We start from the raw sequence: 21,123 nt of genomic DNA, 5'->3' as shown, positions 1-21,123 counted from the left end.
TTCAGGGAGAGTGAGGCAGGAGGATCACAAGTTTGAGGCCAGCCTGGGTGACTTAGTGACTTAGAACCTGTCTCAAAAGATAAAAAGGGGCTGGGAACCTAGCTCAGTGCAAAGATCCTGGGTTGAATTCCCAGTACAGCAAACAAGTAAATAAGAGAAGGGATATCCTCCTCAAACTCTCTTCTGCTATTTGCAAAAAAGAAGGGAACCAGGAATTAGAGGACATAGAGAGGTCAACTTGACCCTTTGCTGTAACTGGTTGGAAAACTTGAGGGTAAGGGAAAACTCAAGTTGTAAATGTCAGATAATCCCGGGTGAAGATGGAATGGCTTCTGGCTTGGATCCAGAGGTGAAGGAAGAAAAAGTGAACCTTTGCAGAAAGGTACAGACCCTGTCTTTAGAATCATCAAGAAAAACCCTCATGGCTTTGTATACGAGTAATGTAATTTTAAATATGTTACTAGAGATATTTTTAGTTTTACAAGACAAGCAAGCTTTCCTCTCTGTCTTGGACCCACCTGTAGTGTAAGTGGTGAGCTCCTGGGCTGGGCTCCTGCTTGCCACCTGGAGGGGCAGGTGTGCTGCTCTCCGGAGGAGGGAAGGAAACCTCCCCCCAGGCTCCAGCTGCCAAATCCCCAGGCAGAAGGGTGGTTCAGTTTAGAAATCCATGGTCTCAATAATACTAATAAGATTTCGCCAACATTTGAAGTTAATAAATTAATGAATTTCCTTCCCGTCAAGGATATTATGACAAAGAGGAAGAGCTAGCAGGTCGGGCAAAGCCATACTGGCAGAACTATGTCCATTTATGTGGCAATAGGGTGACAATTACCTCAACAGCTACCAGAGGCTGTAAATGGAATAAGAATCTGCTACATCTTTCAGTCATATAAGAAAGCTTGGGAAAGATATAAACTAGCTCTTCCCCAAAAATCCAACCTTCACAACTATAACGTTTATTCTCTGCCTTGCTAAGCCTCATTGTACTTTGTCTTGATTCAAAGAGGTTACTTTAATAGCATGGGGCTTGGAGTCAGCCAGCGCTGCACTGGGATCCCAGCTCTTCTAAACTCTGGCAGGAATATGCTCTCTGTGGTCCGACTTAGAGTGACAATATTGATGCCTTTGTTGCAGGGCTGTTGAGTTTGAGAAAATACAGTCACCAAACACAGTCAGGGAATGATGGCGTTCACTATTACTATCACTATTCTAAAAATGCCAGAAGCTGGCATTCACGGTGGTATCATCTATGAAGGATATTATTGCAAGACTCCAGGGAATGGGCATGGAAACTGCCCACTCGAGTACCTCACCGCCACTCTTGTTCTTAGTTTCCTGGTGTGTTTGGCGACTCCCCTGCCATGTTCTAGGGTCTGTGTCTCCCAAATGCTGACTGGTGCAGGACACTATTAGTACAAAATGTCAAGTACAAACTGCTTTTAAAGTTTTGAGTTGAACAAATTTATATAAAATGGAATGAAATATCCATCATCTTCAACAAATTCTATTGTTCCCAGAAGGGGTAGATAAATCTCCAGGAATAATTATATTCTCATCTGTCATGACCTTTGAAGATATCTTATCTGCCTGAAAAAGAATAAAATAATTCCTCTTTACTGAAGAACATTTGTGTTTCTGTTTGAAATATGCTATTAATGAAAGATTCCTATGGATACCTTACTTTCAACAAGGCAGGCTATCTTCAGCTTATTTGGCTTAATTTTTAGAATACACTAAGAGCAACAAACAATCACACTTTACTTCATATCTGCAAGTGTTTACGTTTCCTGTGCTGGAAGTCAAATGAAATGATTTTATGCATGTTTGTTTTCCAAGGTTTTTCATGCTCAGATTCTATCTGAGCTTAGTGGAAAACAGAAAGCAGCAATTGTAAACATTCACACTGTGATTAACACTCTCCTTTGGAACAATACCTTTTAGCAACTTCTGCTGTTTGTTTAAATTAGCTTGGGAAAATTAGAATGCCTCAGCCTGAATAGCCACAGGGGACAAGGCCAGCAGCATGATTCAATCCCTTTCCAAACACTGCCTCATCTTTCCAAAGTGTGATGACCGAAAGCATGAGGGTATGAAAGAGAAAGGTAGGGTGGAGAACTAGAAGTCCGGGATATAAGAGAACTGGGAAGGGAAGGCGGAAGGTGGGGGAAGGAAGAAGAAAGAGGAGTAGGGAGACAAAGGTAAAAATGAAAGCAACAAAAAGCCACTTTGCTGGATTTTCCTGGTTGTGGATCTGGTTTCTATATAGTGCCTGACTTGGCCAGGGCCTGGAGATGGAAGGGGGAGGTCCCTGGCCATGCATGGAAATGCTGTGTGGGCCCAGTGACTACACTGAACCCCAAAACAGCCCCATGCTCAGTTCTCCTCCCCCAGATACTTTCAGGTCCCAGCCATGCCTTTGCAAGACACCAGCTGAGCTGAGCAGTGCAACCTAAGGTCAAGAGGCAGCAGGAAACCAGGTGACCCAATCCAGACCACAAATGCAGATCCCTCTGGGGTACTGGGCAGGGCTGGCTATTTGTCTTCATCACGAGAGAGACCCATCTCCCAAGGCACAGCTAAATATGTCACAATAGTAGATCACTCAACATGACAAATGCGTGCCAGACATTATAAGTGACGTGCGATACAGTGACAGGCTTCCCTTTTGTTAGTGAGGATGTGACCAGGAGGCTCCTGGGAATGTATGGCCAAGCTACAGTTCCCAAGATAGCCCACCTCCAGCTGAGGAGACATAGGGGAACTCGCCTTTTACAGTCATGAAGGTACCGGGCTGAGACAGAGCAATTCTGGAGGAGAAGCCTTCACTAATGGGCCAGTTGGTGGATTCCAGTGACCCTGGTACCTTTCGCTATCTAGTGATGAGTCACACTGGCTCTAGCAAGATCAGAACCCTTTCCTGTAGAAGTCAAGATGCCCTGGTCCTGCCCTGGGGGATGAGCTAGTTGTCAATGTTCTACACTTCACTGTGTTCCACAGAGTTCTAATTAAAAGAAAATGAAAAATCATCTTACCCATGAGGAATTTTGCTCAGAACGTAATATCCAGTGTAGGAGTGTTGATATATCTGAAACAGATAAAGGGAAAAGCAAGCATTGAGACATGGTTATGACTACGATATTTCTTTTCCGATTGCTGAATGTTAACAAACATCAGTGGGCAAAAAGCAGCGAATCTGGAGACCTATGGGCAAAGGGATTTATTGACTCAGAATGTCAATTTGCATATCCTGTTTATTTTATTTTTACCTCTTGCGATGGTTTATTGGGCAGCAAGAGGGTTGATATCATCTCCATTCCAACTTGTGGTTAAATTAGGGGCACAGATTTCCAGGCTATCTAAATATGGCACAGAACTAATGAGGACACTGTGGTCCCAGGAGATTGCCAGGCAGTGCTCTGCTAGAGTTCCTGCCATTTACGGTGAGGGTGCTGAGAGCTTCCACCATGTGTCTTCAGGGAGTTGCAATCCTGGAGTCACGATGTGCCTAGCTGGGCAAGTTCTTGCCCCTGTGGACACTGTGATGTGCACCTTCTGGCTGCTGAGAGGGTGTTCAACAAGAACTCTCCACAAGAAGGGAGTTAGAAGTAGCTGGCTTTCAAACTGGAGGATACAAAAAACCAAAATAGACTTTGCAAACCCCTAGAATCATGGATGCCTGTCTTGATTTTTTTTTTTTTTTTTTGTACCAGGGATTGAACTCAGGACCTTGTGCTATCAAGGCAGGCGTGGTGCCACTGAACTAAATCCCAGGCCCTCTCTTGATCTTTTGAGACAGGCGATTACTCCCCAGTCTATAAATGCAACGAATAGAGTTGGCAGAACATGGCAGCCCAGGGAACATTAATGGTCTCCATTCTCACTCAGCCTTCTGGAGAGAGACTCTCCTCAACATAGGGGATGTGATGGTTTATTCTGTAGGATTGGAACAAGGCAGTATTTCACTCCCTTCTTCCTCCTGTGAAGCTATGGAGGTCAGTCTATGGAGGTCTGGCTGACTTCTTGGTGTAGCATGTAAAACTGTCTTTCTAAAGTTAGTGGGGTGAAGGAGGACATACCTATTGTAGAGTATATTGAACAGGGGAATGCACTTGGCATGTCCATGAGGGACATAAGTCTGCAAAAGGAACCAGGTCAGACTTGCTAACCCCTCAATCTCTTCCTAGTCTGGGCAGGTGGTCCCCACCTGTCTGGTGCCAGGAATCAGTTTTGAGGAAGATGATTTTTCCATGGGGTGGGAAGGGTGAGTGGGAGTGAGGATGAAGGGTTGAGGAGGGATGGTGGTGGTGGTGAAGGGTGGTGGTTTCAGGATTAGATTCTAATACAGAGTAGGCAACCTAGATCCTTCACGTGCACAGTTCATAGTAGAGTTCGAGCTCCTATTAAAATAGAACCTGAGGGAATGTAAGTCAAAGCCTAGAGGGACTTGCTGTGAAGTTTGTCTCTCTCCACACACTGCCTTGGAAAGTACAATGCTCAGCTCTCAAATTACAAGTTCAAGTTGATGGTCATTAACTCAGAAACCCAGAATAGGACTAACAGATGGAGGGAGAGAAACAGAGAGGGGAGGGGAGGGGGAGAGGGTGAAGAAAATAAAGATGTGCTATGTACACGCAGCTACTCCCCACGAGGAATGTAATCACTATGCACTGCAAACATAGACTAATAAAAAAGATTTTTAATGATTAAAAATCTAGAATAATAGGAGCTAAAACAAATATGCAAAACATTTTGCATATCATTATGGATAACATACCACCTTTCTTGGTTGAAGCCCTATTGTTTTAATCCATCTAGAAACAGTGATTGTGCTGAGCCTACATGGATTTGTAAATTTCAAACTTTTATGCCAAGTCCATCTTTTGAAAACTAAAACATTATTTACCCTTTAAAGAATTTCTTATGGTCTTTCATTTACCTGGTCCCTCAGTAGAGAAATACTAGAATTAGCAGCAATCATTCTCAATGCTTGCTTTCCTCTCTGATGAGTAACAAGTCCCCATGTTCCAATGGACTTCGAGACTTTGCCCCTTAAATTCACCCACTTCTTCCCTTGGGAGCACTGCCCTGACTTGGGTGCCTGCCAGGACCCCACTTCCTTGCTGGTGCAGGATAACTGCAAGCCAGAAGCAGTGGGGAGGTGGCTGGGGGTAGTTCTGGAATGGACACAGCTGCCACATTGGTGCTACTACTCAGCCATAGTTTCAGAGCCCATGTCAGATAGGGCTGAAATCTGTGGGTAGTTGCTAAGTAAATTTAAACCATGAGCAACAATGAGTGCCCTTGTTTCCAGCGTCAGAAGAACTGAATGATGTAGTTACCAGGATTGTGCAGAGTCCAGGAAACTCATCCTTCTCTGCTGTCCTGGACTCCAGGAGCAGGAATTCCATAGGAAGGGTGTGGTTGGAGCTGATCTCTTATGAGATGTGGTGCAGTGAGAAAACCATTGGCACCATTGGCCATGGCCCTTTTAGGTTGGGCTCCTGGTCAACTCAACTGCTCTAGTCATCAGGGTGTTCCACGTGCAGTGTCCAGCTAGAGGGTGCATGGTCCTTTGTGGGGCTGGGCCCCATAGCTCTGGTGATATCCAAGTAGAGGCACTGTATTCATCACCCTTTGGCTGGTGTGTGTGTGGGGGGGGTGGGATGAAATCTCTACTTTCAGGAATAGTTCAAGCCTGGCTGCGTTCACTTGGCCTGTTCCTAATTCTTTGTCTTGATACATTCTTTTAAAAAAAACTGCCACCCTTTTATGCCACTAATCCCACCCATTACCAGGATCTCTCTTGACCAAGCAGATGCTGAGCTTCCCAGAAATGCTGGAACAGAGCCATTGTTCAGAGCAGATGATCACCAGGTGGGCATTCTGGGCAGCAGTTAGGAGCAGATGCTCCTGACGATTCCATCCAGGTCTTTCTTTGAATAGGTAAGAAAATGTGCACATCTCTACTAATGCATGTGGAGACCAGGGCTAAGCAGTTGCTAAAGTCTCCCCAGGAAGAAATGACCTTTCTTGTCTAGAAACCCTCTCCCTCCACATCTGGAGAAACAGGTGCAGTGAAGGGAATGAGCCGAACAAATCAAAATATGCTGGAGAAGATGAGCAGGTTGCCGGTGTCTGGAAACACAGCCTCTGAGGAACAGTGGGAGCGAGTGGAGGTGGACGCCTGGAGGGAAGAAGGGAGCTTGACAGATGAGATACCTCAAACACAGAAGGGGCATCCTGAGTGGGTAGGAGCAGACCTGTCTCACTGGCTCCCGGGAAAGATGAGGTTGACCTGTACACCCTGTGAGGAGACAGGTTGCAGATGGGTGCTGATGTCATCCAATGCCATAAAGGCCTCCTGCCCCTGGTTAATAAAAGCATAGAAGCAGTTTATTGGTGCATCCTGGAAAAGGCAGGGAAGGCTGAGTTGAATCAATGCCCCTAAATTTTCTTTCCACTAAGAGATTCAGCAATTCCTCCTCAAGCATCCAGGTGAGGATGTGTGACCCCTGTCCACACCTCTCTCCACTCTGTAGCTGTGTGAGTGTAACTACTTCTTAGTGCTGGCTCCAATTGCCCAGCTGTGCCCAAGAGTCCAAGCCCTTGCATGTCAAATTTAACAGGCTCCCAACTTCGACAGAAATTACGTCTATCCCTGTGATTTGCAACATCCACACCCTCTCCCTGAAGGTTCTGCAGAAGTTGCACCCCAGCGCAGGGAATTCTCAGCTTGATTCTCAGTCTTCTGTTCCATTCATGTCTTTCCTTGGGCCCTCCTCCAAAGGCCTGCCATTCCACCATCTTGCCATAACTTCTGACTTCCTCGGGCCTCTGTCCTCATTGTCATGGCTAATGGTCTGGGGATGGTAAGTTCTGGTGTTGGAGCTGATTGACAGTGAATGAACCAGTCCTTTCCAGAGTGGCCTCTCCCTCTCCACGCAGAAGGTTACAAGCATCCCTATGCTCTAGAGACTATGCTCAGTACACATTTCCATGCACTATACAAATTTCTATTGTATCAATTTCATGAAGTTAAACCACTTGTAATGGTTAAAAGAAAGAATTTGCCATGGTACTCTAAATTCTAGATAAACATTGAAATAGTAATAATTAGAGATATTTAGTTAACGTGATACAAAGCAAATATTAAGAAATAAACACACTATAAACTAAAAGGACTATAGTTTTCCCTTGGTCTGGGTATGGCTTGAGTGTACCCCTGCAGGTCATGCATTGGAAGCTGGTCCCTAGTGTGGTGGTCCTGAGAGGAGGCAGTGCCCTTAAGAGCTGGGCTGAGTGACAAGCAGTTAGGTCACTGGGGCCACTGCCCTCAGAAAGGATCAGTGAAGCTCTTATGGGACCCTATTCCTGCAGGTGCCCCCACCACTGTGATGCCATATTATGATACCCTCACCAGAGACAAGCAGGAGTCGGAACCCTGCTCTTAGACCTCCAGAACTGTCAGCTAAAGACCAAGTCAGCCTCTTCTCTTTACAAGTTACCAGCATTGGGTCTTTTGCTGTAGCTACAGAAAGCAGGCTCACACACCTTGGTTGCATGACCTTTCTTCCTCACTATATACGAAATTTATAATTTTAGTGCAATGATCTAGGCAAAGGTTAAAAGAAAGATGACATAGAATTTTCACACTCAAAATACAAAAATGGACAAACCCTCAGGGTTCAGTTTACATCTCATCTCTTCTCCTCTTGCAATAAGTGGTCTTCCAAAAATCCCCCTAAACTTAAGAGAGTAGAAGTGGTGATCTATTTCTTCTTGAACCTGCAGCCTCTTCAAATGTACAAAATATGTCAAATGTCTTCTCTTGCTTTCTCACCACACCAACCATCCAGCAACAAGAAGCATCCATTCTTTTTTTGGCCAATCTCTACTCATTTTCATTGTTAATAGAGGATATTTCTTTCATCCTCTGTATCTTCACATATGATGTTCCTAGTGATGAGTTACTACGAGAACATTTTCATAAAAAAGCAATGTGATTAAACGTGAGGACGCATCTAAATAAATATATTTCAAACACGCACAATAAAAATTCCACTTGCGATTATGAAGGTGTGTTCAAATAGCCACTTCAAGAACTTCTCTGGTATCCAGAAACAGGATAATCTTAAAAATCATGTTTCCCATCTCTGCATGGACATGCCAGTTCTGACCACTGCAGCCTGTGTCTTAGGTTCATCTTCCAGAAAAAAATGCAGACAGTTCGTCTGGTTAGGAAGAAATCCAGAGGAAGTGGTCCACGAGAATGCCCTCCCAGCTCACTTCCAAGGGCACACACCCCGGTGTCCTGGCTGCCTCTCAAGCTTGTCACTCCTTGTCCTCCATTTGGCTGCCCCGAATAAACAGGTGCCAGGTTTTCAGTTCAGTCCTGGCAGCTGACTTCCTACTTCACTGTCTTTCTATTTTCTTGCTTTGACAGATCTTCCTGCTGACTCACTCCCCATTTTCCCTGAGAGCACACTTTGTTCTTTCTCGGTCGATTAACTGTCTTCTTGTCCTCGCATGCATATACTGCTCGTAGGACCAGGCTTGTAGAGAGACAAGATGAAAATAAATAAAACCTCTTTCCTCTGTGTAAATCCTCAGAATATACAAGACAATTTTCTACATTCCTTAACTTGACTTTCACAACAACTTCTCCTATTGCTGGAGATTTTCCTTGCTTCACCTTTCAAATTAAGAAACTGAACCTCAGAGTTGTAAATTTATTTGTCCACAGTCACCTAACACTCAAGGAAGGGAACATGGGGCTTGATATTTTAATCTGAGTAGTGTAAAACTGTTTCTATGGTGACATGCCCAAGCAAGGCTTCTCACCCTAAACCATCTTTTCTTTATCAGCCATATAGATTCATCTTTGAGAAAGACACTCTAAAATGGAAAGCACTCTGGAAGTAACACTGAAACCACAATTATCTAACCTACAGGGAGGGGTCAGATACTGGCCACTGAAATCAGCCCTCAGAGAATGGCTCAGAATCCAGAATAGGTGCCGGGGGACAGTGTGAGAAATGGACAGAATTGGGAGCAATTACAAGAGACCATGAACACAGGACATTGTCTGTGCTACATGTCTTGCACATCTCCTGCCCACAGCAGCCCAGGGCTCCTTTGTAGCCTTGGTAGCACATTACATCACCTGGCCCCGGTCTCTCTTGACACAACAGGTCCAGTGGCCTGCACTCACTTCCAAGGACAAAGGAGGTAGTGTGTGAACACCTGGTTCTCTTCTCAGGTAAGTGGGCCCCAATGGAATGGGGAGGAGAGTCTCACTTGGCATTTAGTTCTAATAATGCCAAAGTCTATACAGTTCTCCATTCCCAGCAGGTGCACTGGAAGTACCCATGGCTCACTGTGCCCAGGGTGGGCCTAAACCAACTCTTCACCAAAGGTCAGGAGCGAAAAGTGCAGGCAACTTGGCATCTTCTGTTCCTTCTCCTCCTCTGCCTCCTCCTCATCCTTTCCTCTTTGCCCTCCTCTTCCTTTTCCTCCTTCCCCTTCTCCACCTTCTCCTCCTCATCCTCTCGCCACTGAGTTTTTAACAAATCTGTGTGTGTGTGTATTTCCATGTGTTAATTGATTTGGCAAGTCAGTTTCACTATGCTGACATCCAAGTCTATAGTTCCAATCCTGTTTCATTACTTGCTTAACAAACACCTTCAGTTGGATTTTCTGCCCATTGATGTGTCTAGGGCAGAGGACACCTGTCTTCAGTCTCCCTCCTCACCTGACAGTTGCAGGGACAGCAGATACTTTCCATGGTCACTCGTGGGAATGAGCTTCTGGTCCTCTTTCTCGAACTTTCATGAGACCATGACCCTGTCACATACCAACTTTGGCCCTTTGATTTGTTGCTATGGCAGCCCTAGGAACCTGATGCACCAAATACAATCCTTGTTAAAATCAGCATCATCCGGGAGCTTGCTGGAAATATAAATCCTCCTGCTAAATTAGAAAACCTGAGAGTGGAGCCCAGAATTCCATGTTGCAAACTCTCAAGGTGATTCCTAGGAATTCATTGCCATGGTGGAGAACCATGGCTGCCTGCTGGCAGGGCTGGAAGGAGCTCACTGAAACACAGCTTCCTTAGCCCAGGAAGGTATGGTGAGGGCCATTGGAAACTTTGTGAGCAATGGGTAGAACCTAACCGAGGAAGAAAGATCACTGTCCATTCATATCACATAACACAAGCGAGTTATGCTAAGATCACATGGCCATAAATGTTGCATATTACATGATTTTTGAAGCACCTGATCCAAAATATGAAACTCATGTATTTCACAGTCATTGTTCTTTTATCAAAATATTTCCCCTTTTTGTGCTTGAGTAAATACAAAATAGATGTGATTTCTCTCAAGTTCTTAGCTCTCTCAGAGGCATAAGCTCATGGGATGGGGGTGACTGGTGGAGGGGGGCGGTCACTAAACACCCTGTCCAGGGACTCAGAAACCCACAACAGGGACTTACTGCACAAGCCCCTCCACTGTGTCCTCATGTGAGTGTCTGCACCAGACTGCAGCTCACCACGTTCGTTTCAATGTCAATAAACATGGACTTTAGAAATTCCTTCCTCTGCAAATCACTGGTAAGAATATGGAGCCAGCATCCAACCTCTTAACATTGTAGAAATACAACCTGGTTTCCCTTTGTAATCAACCTTATGACCTGAATCTCCTGTTGTTTTTTACTAACTATCCATCTGATTGTTAAGTACCTTTGACCTTCTCTCCCCTTCCATCTCCAGAGACCTATCAAGGCCAAGGCAGGAAGAGAGCCCCCTTTCCCACTGGAAGGGAATTTCCTGTGGACCCCTCAGTATTTGGGTCTCTCCTGTGTCCCTCTTTTCACTGGGCTCCTGATTCTCTGATTCTTTTATTTGCTTTTGTCCATCTGGACATCTGCCCATCAGCCTGGCCAAGCTCCAAGGCCCTGGGCTCTGATATACCTGCCATTCACAGGGCCAACTGCTCAGTGTGGCTGCTGCCCCATGGACACCCTGTCCACTGAGGTAGGGAGGGGGTGACATCCATGGTTGTGTGCCACTTGTTGTCTGGATAAAGCATCCCAAGGACTGACTATAGCTTCGGTGATGAAATCTTACCAAACATGCCTTTATTCCTGATCATCCATGCAATGCTTTCCCACAACCACATGCACACCTCCAGTGATTAATTCATAAGATGGAGGAGGTAGTAGGGTTAGAATATTGGGCATCATAGCTCCAGGATCCACTTCAACACAAGCCAGCAGCTACCAATCACGGATTTTGTATTCCTAAAGGAAAAGCTTCTGCTTTCTTCATGGGCCATGCAGGAGCTGGGAGCCTGTCCTCCTTCCACTCCATCCTCACAGCTGGGCTCCCTCCTTTGTTCTCTGTTCCAAACACAGGGCTGGGCCCTCTCCAGAAGTGCCAGGCATGGCGAGTATGTACTGTAGATCATGGCCACATTGGTGTCTCTTTAAACCAAGCCAGGCACAGTTTGCCTGAGACACGTTACTGTGCAGTGGAAACTTTACAGGACATGATTTTGGGTGAGAGGGCAGCTGCTGATGGAGATGCTTTGGAAAAGCAGATCCTTAGTCTCCAACTTGTAGCTGTGACTTCCCCCTCTTAAAGGCTGTAGATTACTAACTTCATGAAGTAATATTTTTTAAGATGTTAAAATTAGGGAGCTAATCAGTTGCTTCTTTGGAACATCCTAGAATGTCACCACAGTTACCTCAAGGTGACCACTTGCTCAGGGAGGTAGAGACCCAGGGTCATCTGTGTTATCTCCCTCACTTCCTTGTACCCACTGTTGTCTCTGGGTAAACTCAGTTCTACCTAAAGACATAGCACAAATTTGGAGGATGTGATTCTCTGGGGCCTGGGGACCTACCCATGTGCAGAAAGAGTCTCCAGCCCTCTTCTCCTTCCCTCAGAACCTCTCCCCTTTGTGTTTGCATGCTGGACTCCCTCTAAAACTGCTTTGGACCCTACTCTCTTTCAACTCAGAAATAAACAAGGATTCGGGAATTTTCTGAAGATCACCATTTCAGGGACAATTGTGAGCTGTTGAGAGCGGACAGTAGAGTCATCTCCATATCTCCAGCTTCACACCCATGGCTCAGCCAATTGCAGGCAGAAAATATTTGAACAACTGCTTTTGTATTGGACCTGTACAATTTTTTTGCCTTGTCGTGATTTCCTGAATAATAAAGTATAACCACTATTTACACACTGTAAATGTGTGTTCACATTGCATTAGGCAGCATAAGGAACCCAGAGATAATACACTTATATGCAGGAGGATGTACATAGGTTTTACAAAAATACAGCATCTTTCTATACAAGGGGCTTGAGATTTTGGTGTCCTGGAGATCCTGGCATAAATCCCCCATGGGAGCCCAGGGGTGACTGTATTTAATTCTGAAAAGCCACTGGAGCAAGGGAATTTGTTTTTGGAAATGAGGAGTCCCATCTTATCCTTATCCCGGTTAAAGTCTCAGGAGGAATTGAGAATTAGCTTCTTCAGCAACCACTGAGAGCTGTTTTAGGCTAGTAAACATGTGAAGTCAGCAGAGTTGGGGAAATCAAATCAGACCGAATATCTGGAGTGTGGGTGGAGAAATGTAGAAGATACTGAGGGCCTTCGGGTAGAGCTGATCTTAGTCATGGGAGAAGCTGCCTGGCCTGCTAAGGGCATGACACTCCCCAAGCCCAGAGGTGGTCAGGCTCTTCCATGGACCACAGCTCTGTTAATGCTGAGACCAGGGGTTCTGAGGTGAGGGTGAGCTGCACTTGTCATCCCAGGGAGTGGCAGGCAGCTCTTTCCAAAAATCTTCTAGAGAAGAGATTATGCTAAGGGCATTAAGGAGACACAGAAAGCAAAATCCTGCATGATAATGCTCATATGAGGTCCCCAGAATAAGCACACCATAGAGGATGAAAGGACTATTGAGATTATCACCTGGAGGGAGGGAGAAGGAACACTTATTGTTTATTGCACACAGAGTTCCTTCTGGGGAAGATAAGAACACTTTATCAGTGGATGGCGGTGACAACCACACAACACTGTGACTATACTTCATGTCACTGAATTGTATACTTCTGGATGGTTAAAATGGACCTGTATATGTGCGTGAGTGTGTGTTTGTATTCATCATAAAACATCTGGAGGGGGAGCTGCATGATAATATAGAATTCAATATAGGGTTAATAGTCATTTATAAAGAAATCCGCATAGAAGTAATAGTTAGAAACTGAAATACATTCTATAATAAACAAGAGATCTAAGACAAAAGGGATCTTGTTATTTACAGGAGTAGGTACATGAAGTGTGATTAATGGGCTCCAAGTATTTTCTTTTTTTATTATTTTGTTGTTACTGATTGTATATTATCGGCCACTCACAGAATAGGTGTAAGTGCTAAGAGTCATCAAGCTGAGGGGGTCACTAGGGATAATCTCTGAGTTTTCTCATTTTGTAGGTGAGGAAACTCTTTGGCCCTGGTCTCTGGCCGCAGAAATCTGTTAGTGATAAAGACGGGCAGGAATGGAGGCCACCTCATGCCCTGCCTAAATGCCTCACACAGACTCTCCTGCATAGGGACATCGAAGACTGTGGAAATACACACTTGGAATTCTGACCATCTCCTGCCAAGGCTGGACCTCCATGGAACAAGTGCCCAGGGCAGGCCCACTGCCAGGGACCACAGGCATCTTCCCAGCTAAGCCTTACAACATCCTTGAGGGAAGCAAGTGATCTGACTGCACATGGAATGGGAAGACAACAAGGGACCCACGACACCCACTTTACAAACCTTTGTCCAAGGCAAGTCCTCAGTGCCCAGAAACATTTCTAATGACTTAAGGTCAGCAGAGCTTTCTTTTTTCTTCTCTCTGATTTGCTATCTAATAAAAGCACGCTTGACAGTTAATGCTAATATCCAAGAATGCTTCAATGAAACAGAACATTACCACTTTCCATTAGCTCCCAGGAAAATGAACTGGGGCTCCTACTGGTTGCCCTGCTGCTGACTTAACTTAGGCACAAGTAATAAAGGGCTCCAGATGGTTCACAATGACACGGTTGTAAAGCCAAGGCAGTACAACTTGTCAGAGTAAAGAAAACACAACTATAAAACCCAATACACCATTCAAGACAAAACAATGAGGCACAGGATCTGACTCCTGGGGAAAGCATTTAGTTTGCACCCAAATTCTGCCTGGAAACAAGCACACCAACACATTATGGACAGAAATGATGCCTCTGCTTCTCTTCTTCCCCTCCTCTTCTCAGCCTATCCCATTCCTGGTGGCATGTAGGAATGACTTGGCTGGTACCTCCTCCTGTGATCAAACTGACTCAGAAAAGAGGGGAATTCACCAGTGGAGCAGAGCCAGCAAGACCAAAGGAGAGCAGAGGGAGGAGACACAGAGGCTGTGCTGTGGCAGAAGAGGCTCTGTGGGGCCGAGTGAAGAGGAAGCCCACAGCACAGAGTGACAAGGGCTTCCTACCGTGTCCTCCCTGCCTCAATTCCAAACCTGACCCACTCCAACCCATGCAGGAAGGTCCTGCTGCTCAGCATGTGTGTGATATCCTAGCATAAAAGCAGGAGGCTCCTGTACACACACACAGACGCACACACACGTGAAATGGAGAAATCTGAATACAGCCGACATCAGTGTCCTACTTGTGACACTGTCCTCTAGTTGTACAGGTCATTTCCATTGTGGGGACTTGGGGAAAGGATTCACAGGATGTCTTGTATTATTTTTCACAGCTGCAGGTAGATCTCCAGTTACCTCTAAGCACAAAGATTGATTTCCAGAAAGTAAAAAACTAATACGCACAAGATGAATGTAATTGTTACCAGGACAAGAGTCCTTGTTGGTAACAAGGCCACCCTTCCCAGCTAGGTATGGTGGGTGGAGCAGTAGTAAAAAGTTACTTTTCTGAGATGCTTATGAGAGATAAGAAAGTAAGGAGTTTGTAGAACCAAGACAGAGTTTCTGTTGTGGAAATCCAAAGAGGTTCAGGTACTTTTTTTTTTTTAAAACCTACAAATATTTTCAGAATCTCTGTTTCATATAAGGTGCTCTTCTCTGTATCAGAAGACAATAAGTAAGACACCACGGCCCCCTCCAGCTCCCAAGCTTGGTGTGTGAGTGTGGCGATCATCGCTTCCCTGCATCTTCCTTCTAGAAAATCTCACCTTAGCTAGCCATGGTGGAGGGCAGAAATTCTCACATAGTAGCAGTTATGACACTTCTTAGGCAGAAATCATAAATTAAACAGTTTTGGCCACCAAGTGATCACTAGGCTCTTGGTGTCATTAACCGCATGAAACCATCTATAATGTAATGATGGATACAAATTGTCTGTGGCTCAAGCTCAGAACATGAATTTTCCTGGTAGCCAGCTTGGATTGAAAATACTCTTTAGATAGAGAGCATGAAAGAGCTAAGAAAAAGACGGTTCAGCATCCATTTCTTACAAAACTGAGAGGTTGGGAGTTGGAAATTACAATCCAATATAAAAAGCCCAACACCAACTACTTAACCTACTGGGATTTAAACCAAGGTAGATAAGGGTAAAACATCAGCATGAATCCTTGGGAAAGAGAGCATGATAGAATTTTCCAGAGGAGAAAGACAAATGGAACAATGTGTGTTGTGCACATACACATAAATAAGAAACATAAATTGGAGTAGATTTTACTGGGGTTTAAATATAATATTTGGTGTAATACTGCCTTGGTGACTTTTCTTGTTGTTGTGTTTCAATACCTGACACCCACAACTTAAAGGAGGAGAGGTTTATTTTGGCTCATTTTCCAGTGCATGGTTGGGTGGTTCCACAGAAGAAATAGCATAGTAGAGGGGTACAGTGGAAGAAAAGCTGCTCAGATCATGGTGGCCAGGAAGCAGAGGGAGAGGAGGAGCCTAGGAGGGAGGTCACCCCTTGAGTGACCCACCTCTTCTAACCAGGCCCCACTCCTAACATCACATTTAGCCATCATGACTCCATGAGCCAATCACCTTCCAAGAACCTGCCTGTAAGTACATGAGGCTCGGGGCGGGGGGGGGGGTCCAGATATAAACCATAACAAACACTAATGCCAGGTCTTAATGTTCATCACAGGAACAATATGGCACTGCTGAACCCAAAGAAGAGATTCTCAGCTAACCAAGACACGTTTGCTGCCAGAAACGTCAAATGTATTGCTGGATGCTGCACCACCCCGAGGTAGGGGTGAAACATTCAGGCAAGCTCTCTCCTTACTCTGAGTTGCCCTTCTTCTTACTGCACATAATGTGGGGATCTGATCACCCTTGGGCTCTTCCTTCACTTTCTTCTCCTCTCCTGAAATGTCTTCCCCTCTATGCTTTTGGCTTGAGTCAGTGCCATGCCTTTTCCAAGCCTCCACATCCATCAGGTGAAGCCACTTCACACTCAGAACTTGCTGCCCGATCTTGGCAGCTAATTAACAGAAGTCCTGGCTCTTTGTTGGGACCATGTGCTCAGAAAGGCAAGGCCAGGGCCTTTCCATCTTGCTTCCAAGGAGCAGAGCTCGTGTATGTTGCTTGCTTCTGTGTGCTGAGTTTCTAACACACCACCCATGACAGGATAGCTATTAATGGAATCAATGAATGCATAAGTTGATTTTTTCATGGTCATATATGATGTTGAAGGTAAGGGTCAAGGTAGGTGCTTTGTTTTTCAAAAAAAAATGTAAAAAGTAGTAATAGTTTCTGGAAACTTTCAGTGTGGAAAGGAACTAACAGGTCTACTGAAAATAAAGATTGATTCCAGAAAAAGAGGATGTTCCTTGCATTAAATGAAGATCCTCTAAGACAGGACATAGAAGGAAAGTGGGAATAATGTAGGGAGCAAAGGTGAACAGGAAGAAGGGCAGAGAAGCTGTGTGCAAACATCTGTGAGACAGGACGTTTGTGTTGTGAACAGATCACCCCATTGCACTGGAACTCAGAAAAAGAGAGAGAGAGAGAGAGAGAACATGTGATCCCTGTATTCACATATACATGTGAGAATGTGTGCATGTGTGTGTCCGAAAGTACACATGTATATATGTGCACATGCACATGCGTGTGTGTGTGTGTGTGTGTGTGTGTGTGTGTGAATGATGCAGAAACACTGGAAGGTACACTGGAGGCACTTTAGAGTTAGGCTAATATCTTGCATCACAAGTTCAGGAGAGAAAACAAGTAGACTTGTATAAGTAAATATGCACATTAAATTTAGATCAAAACCAACACATCTAAAAGTAACTCCCTAACTGAACTGACTTGTAAACTTGCATCTTAGCTCTGATCCTGCTTTGGGAATGCTCTGAACACGTGTGCAAGAGCTGTGGCTCACAGAAAGACCTGCAGCAGGGCTCCTGTGTGCAGTTGATGCGGACAATGAGAGGGTCTTGATTCCTGCAATGCAAGGTGCAGAGCTAATAGATAATATCGACCCTTTTAAGTGCATGAGGACACAGCATGGTGAACTGGAAATCCATAAAGCTCCAAATCAGGGAGATCCCCAGCTGCCAGAAATGAAGACAACATTCATAGTGAAAACCATTAGCTCCAGCTTTGCCTGGGAAGACAATGGGTACAAGGCCTGAATAGGGGCTGGAGCTGGTGCTGAAGATTCAGAGACCTCACAGGAAGGGGGTGGGTACCCAGGACCTCCGAGGGGACAGGAAATGAAACTATAGAATTCTTAATAACGCCAGGACCCACATGTGAACCAATCCACCTTGAAAATAGGGTTCCAAGATTCTTTCTACCTGTCCTAGAAAGAGCAATTGAGGTTCTGTGAAGTCAGGGCTCTGCGTGGGAATCTCCATGGGATACGAGCACATGACAGTCCAGGAAAACTGAAGTCCTAAAGCACCAGAAAAGTCAGGTGAGAAACCCTTTTCAGGCCACCTACACAGAAATCCCACAGCAGGGCCACTCTGGATAAGAAGAGCTTGCAGCAGAAACGTGATAAACCATAAACAAACCACTCAGGAGTTGAAGTAATAGAGGAGAAGAACCTGCACCCTCCACCCAAAATACTCTTGCAGAACCAAGCAGTGTTTCTAGATATAACAAAACAGATATCTGCTGAAAGAAAGACTGAATGGGTCCTGCACTCAACAATTAAACAGAGCTAAATGAAATGAATAAAGTCTAGATCAGAATAATACCCACACAGTACAGTACAGAGATGATGAGATTAAAATGGACTTAAAAGATACATAAGAAAAAAAAGAAGATCCAATACACATGTAAAGAAGTCTGGAAGGAAAGAAGAAAGGATACAAGAAAGATGGTTCCTCTGAATAGAGAGAACACAAATAAGAATTTGTTTGGATTTAATATAGGGTACCTCCAAGGGTGAAAAATAAGAACCAAGAGAGATTATGTAAAGGTGCAAATTTCCAATGATGAATGTCATATTGTATACCTAAAATGTACCAATGATTAGAATGAATAATCGATAATGCAAAATAGGAAGAAAAGGTCCAAAGGGGTAGGGGTAGTGGGAGGGGCAGAGGAAAGGAAAGAAGGGAAAGGAAAAATGCTGAGAAATGGAAAAAATGGAAATAAAGTCTTTGTAAATAGGGAAGGGTGGAGGGGGTGAAGGGAGGGCTAGGAATGGGGAAAAAATAAGAACCAAGATGCATTATGTAAAGGTACAATTCCCAATGAGAAATGTAATTGTGTTGTATACCTAAAACGTACCAATAAAAGAATTTAACAACAAAAAAAATAAGGTTCCTCAAATGAAGGAGCATAATAGAGGAACTATAGAAATAAAAAAATCGCAACAAATTAAAGTCACAGTTAAAATGCACACATATTTAAAAATAATCATGGAGAAAAAAAGAGTTCTGCAGAAGAATAAAAATCAGATTGTATGCAGAATTATGATCAGCAATAACAGAGGGCATTCGGCAAATCATGAGGGACTGAGTGCGTTTCTAAGCCCAGAGTCAGTGTGTGTGTGTGTGTGCACACACACGCGTGTGTGCATGCATGTGTGTGTGTATGTGGGCGCATCCAGGATGGAGGCAGTGCCACATACATGGGGCCAGGTCCCAGAGGGCACATTTGAGAGAAGAGTAATGGCTGAGAGAAAACAGATTCTGTCCTCTGCTCGGTGGCAGAGGGTCACCAGTCCCACAGGCTACCTTCCCTCCATGTATAACACAGGGGTGTGATCTTCTACCCAATCAGTCTGTACCTACTCAGCCACGGGCCATCACTCCGTGAAGTAGAAGAGGCTGAGACACGAGAGCCCTTCATGGCCTTAGAGCGGAGCGCCAGTCCTTATACAAACCCACAGGGCCACCCCTTGTGCCCACTGCTCGACTTCACCAATATGCTCTTTAGTTTACTTTGTTTGGACCTGTTTGTGGGTATAAGGAAGCTAGTAGCAAACCCACAGTGTTCAGGAAGAGCTTATCACCCCCAAAATAGGGTGCAGCTCCACCCAGCTCTGTCCTGGGAGAGCCCAGCCTCTGCAGCAGGGTGTCTCCCATGGGGAAATGGCTAGCTGCTCCTGGGGACCACACTCCACATGGTCCATTTCCTTCCAGGGCTCATGGGATACCAGTCATGAACAGTTTCATGGTAGTGGCCCAGAAGATGAACATGTCAAATACAGCATCCTATAATTAAGTTGCACAGGGTTGCAAAGCACCATGAAACAACAAACCAACCCGCAGCTTCTTGAGCACTCTTGCTCACCAGAAGATATGTATAGGTCTGTGATGGCCTAATATCAGCTACAGTGCACCAGAGCTGAGGTCCAGGACATCAGGAAGGGAGTGTGCATGTCTTTTGTCTCCAGGGATCTGCTTTGAATGACCAAGTGCTGTTTGGCAAGACTTCTACTGGAATCGTGTCCAACTGTTTCCAGGAGATAACTGCAGCCTTTTGTCTACCAAGCTTGCTGTGAACTATGTATGAGGTTGTTAATTTCATGGACCAGTGTTGTTATGTCGGAATCAGTGACACCAACAAATACAGGCTGGCAAGCGGAAACCGAGCAATGACGTGGCGGTGTGCATCTTTCCACATTCAAGAACTGTGCTATGGGAAAAGGCAGTCTGGAATGAACAGCATCTCCTGCAAATGCTTTTCACTCCATAGTTTACACCAGGGGTCTCTGCACCCCAGGCCATGGACTGATACCTGTTGTATTAGGAACCAGGCCATACAGCAGGAGGTGAGCAGCAGTCAAATGAGTGAGGAAGCAAAGCTTCATCTGTATTTACAGCCACTCCTCATAGCTTGTATTACTTCCTGAGCTCCACCTCCTGTCAGAGGAGCAAAGACATTAGATTCTCATAGGAGCACAAATCCTACTGTAAACTGTACATGTGAGGGATCTAGATTGTGTGATTCTCATGAGAATCTAATGCCTGATAATCACAGGAGGAGCTGAGGCAATGATGCTAGCATGAGAGCAGCTGAAAATACAGATTAACATTAGCAGGGAGGTCTGACTGCAAAGACCATAATAAATCAATTGCCTGCAGACTCCTATCAGTGAGTGGCAGGTGACAATTAGGCTGCATCTGTGGCAGGCTTTCTAGTGACAAGTGAGCTGATGAACTTCACTTGTCTAGCTGCATCAGCTGGCAGGCTTTAAGTCAGAATCGAACACTTATTTTTTTCCAATAAGTTTATTGATACATTTTAGGTATACAGTACAGTTACATTCATCACTGGTAACTTGTACCTTTACATGATGTATCTTGGTTCTTACTTTTTACCCATTCCCTTCCCCACCCTTCAACTCCTCCAACCCTCCCTCTTTACAAAGACTTTGTTTCCATTTTTTCCTTTTCTCATATTTTTTCCTTTCTCTTCTTTCCTTTCCCTACCCCTCCCACTTCCCTTACCCCTTTAGACCTTTTCTTCCTATTTCACATTATCTATTATACATTTTGATCCTCATTTACACTTTTAGTTTCTCACACCAGAGAAACAATTTGTATTTACACCTGTGTCCTATTTATTTCACTTAAGAGTATGGCCTCAATGTGCATCTATTTAGCTATAAATGTCTCTAGTTTCTGGTTCTTTATGGCTGAGTAGTACTCCAT

At 44.7% G+C, this 21,123-nt stretch overlaps 1 protein-coding gene across 6 annotated transcripts in view; it reads right to left on the bottom strand.

Moving 5' to 3' along the window:
• The window catches only part of Dpp6 (dipeptidyl peptidase like 6), an 863,175-nt gene that overhangs the window by 179,055 nt on the left and 662,997 nt on the right, over positions 1-21,123 (bottom strand). For all 6 annotated transcript variants that reach the window (XM_004860345.4, XM_004860347.4, XM_004860344.4 and 3 more), the window contains exon 6: positions 3,033-3,085. In XM_004860345.4, coding sequence (XP_004860402.2) covers positions 3,033-3,085 — 53 coding nt within the window. The remainder of the gene's footprint in view (positions 1-3,032; positions 3,086-21,123) is intronic.

Source organism: Heterocephalus glaber, unplaced genomic scaffold (assembly GCF_053883595.1).
Source record: "Heterocephalus glaber isolate CG9 unplaced genomic scaffold, H.glaber_assembly_v1.0 deba00000818, whole genome shotgun sequence".
NCBI classification, from domain to species: Eukaryota; Metazoa; Chordata; class Mammalia; order Rodentia; family Bathyergidae; genus Heterocephalus; species Heterocephalus glaber.
The sequence above is the reverse complement of the archived record's forward strand: the minus strand, read 5'-3'. Positions and strand labels throughout refer to the sequence as shown.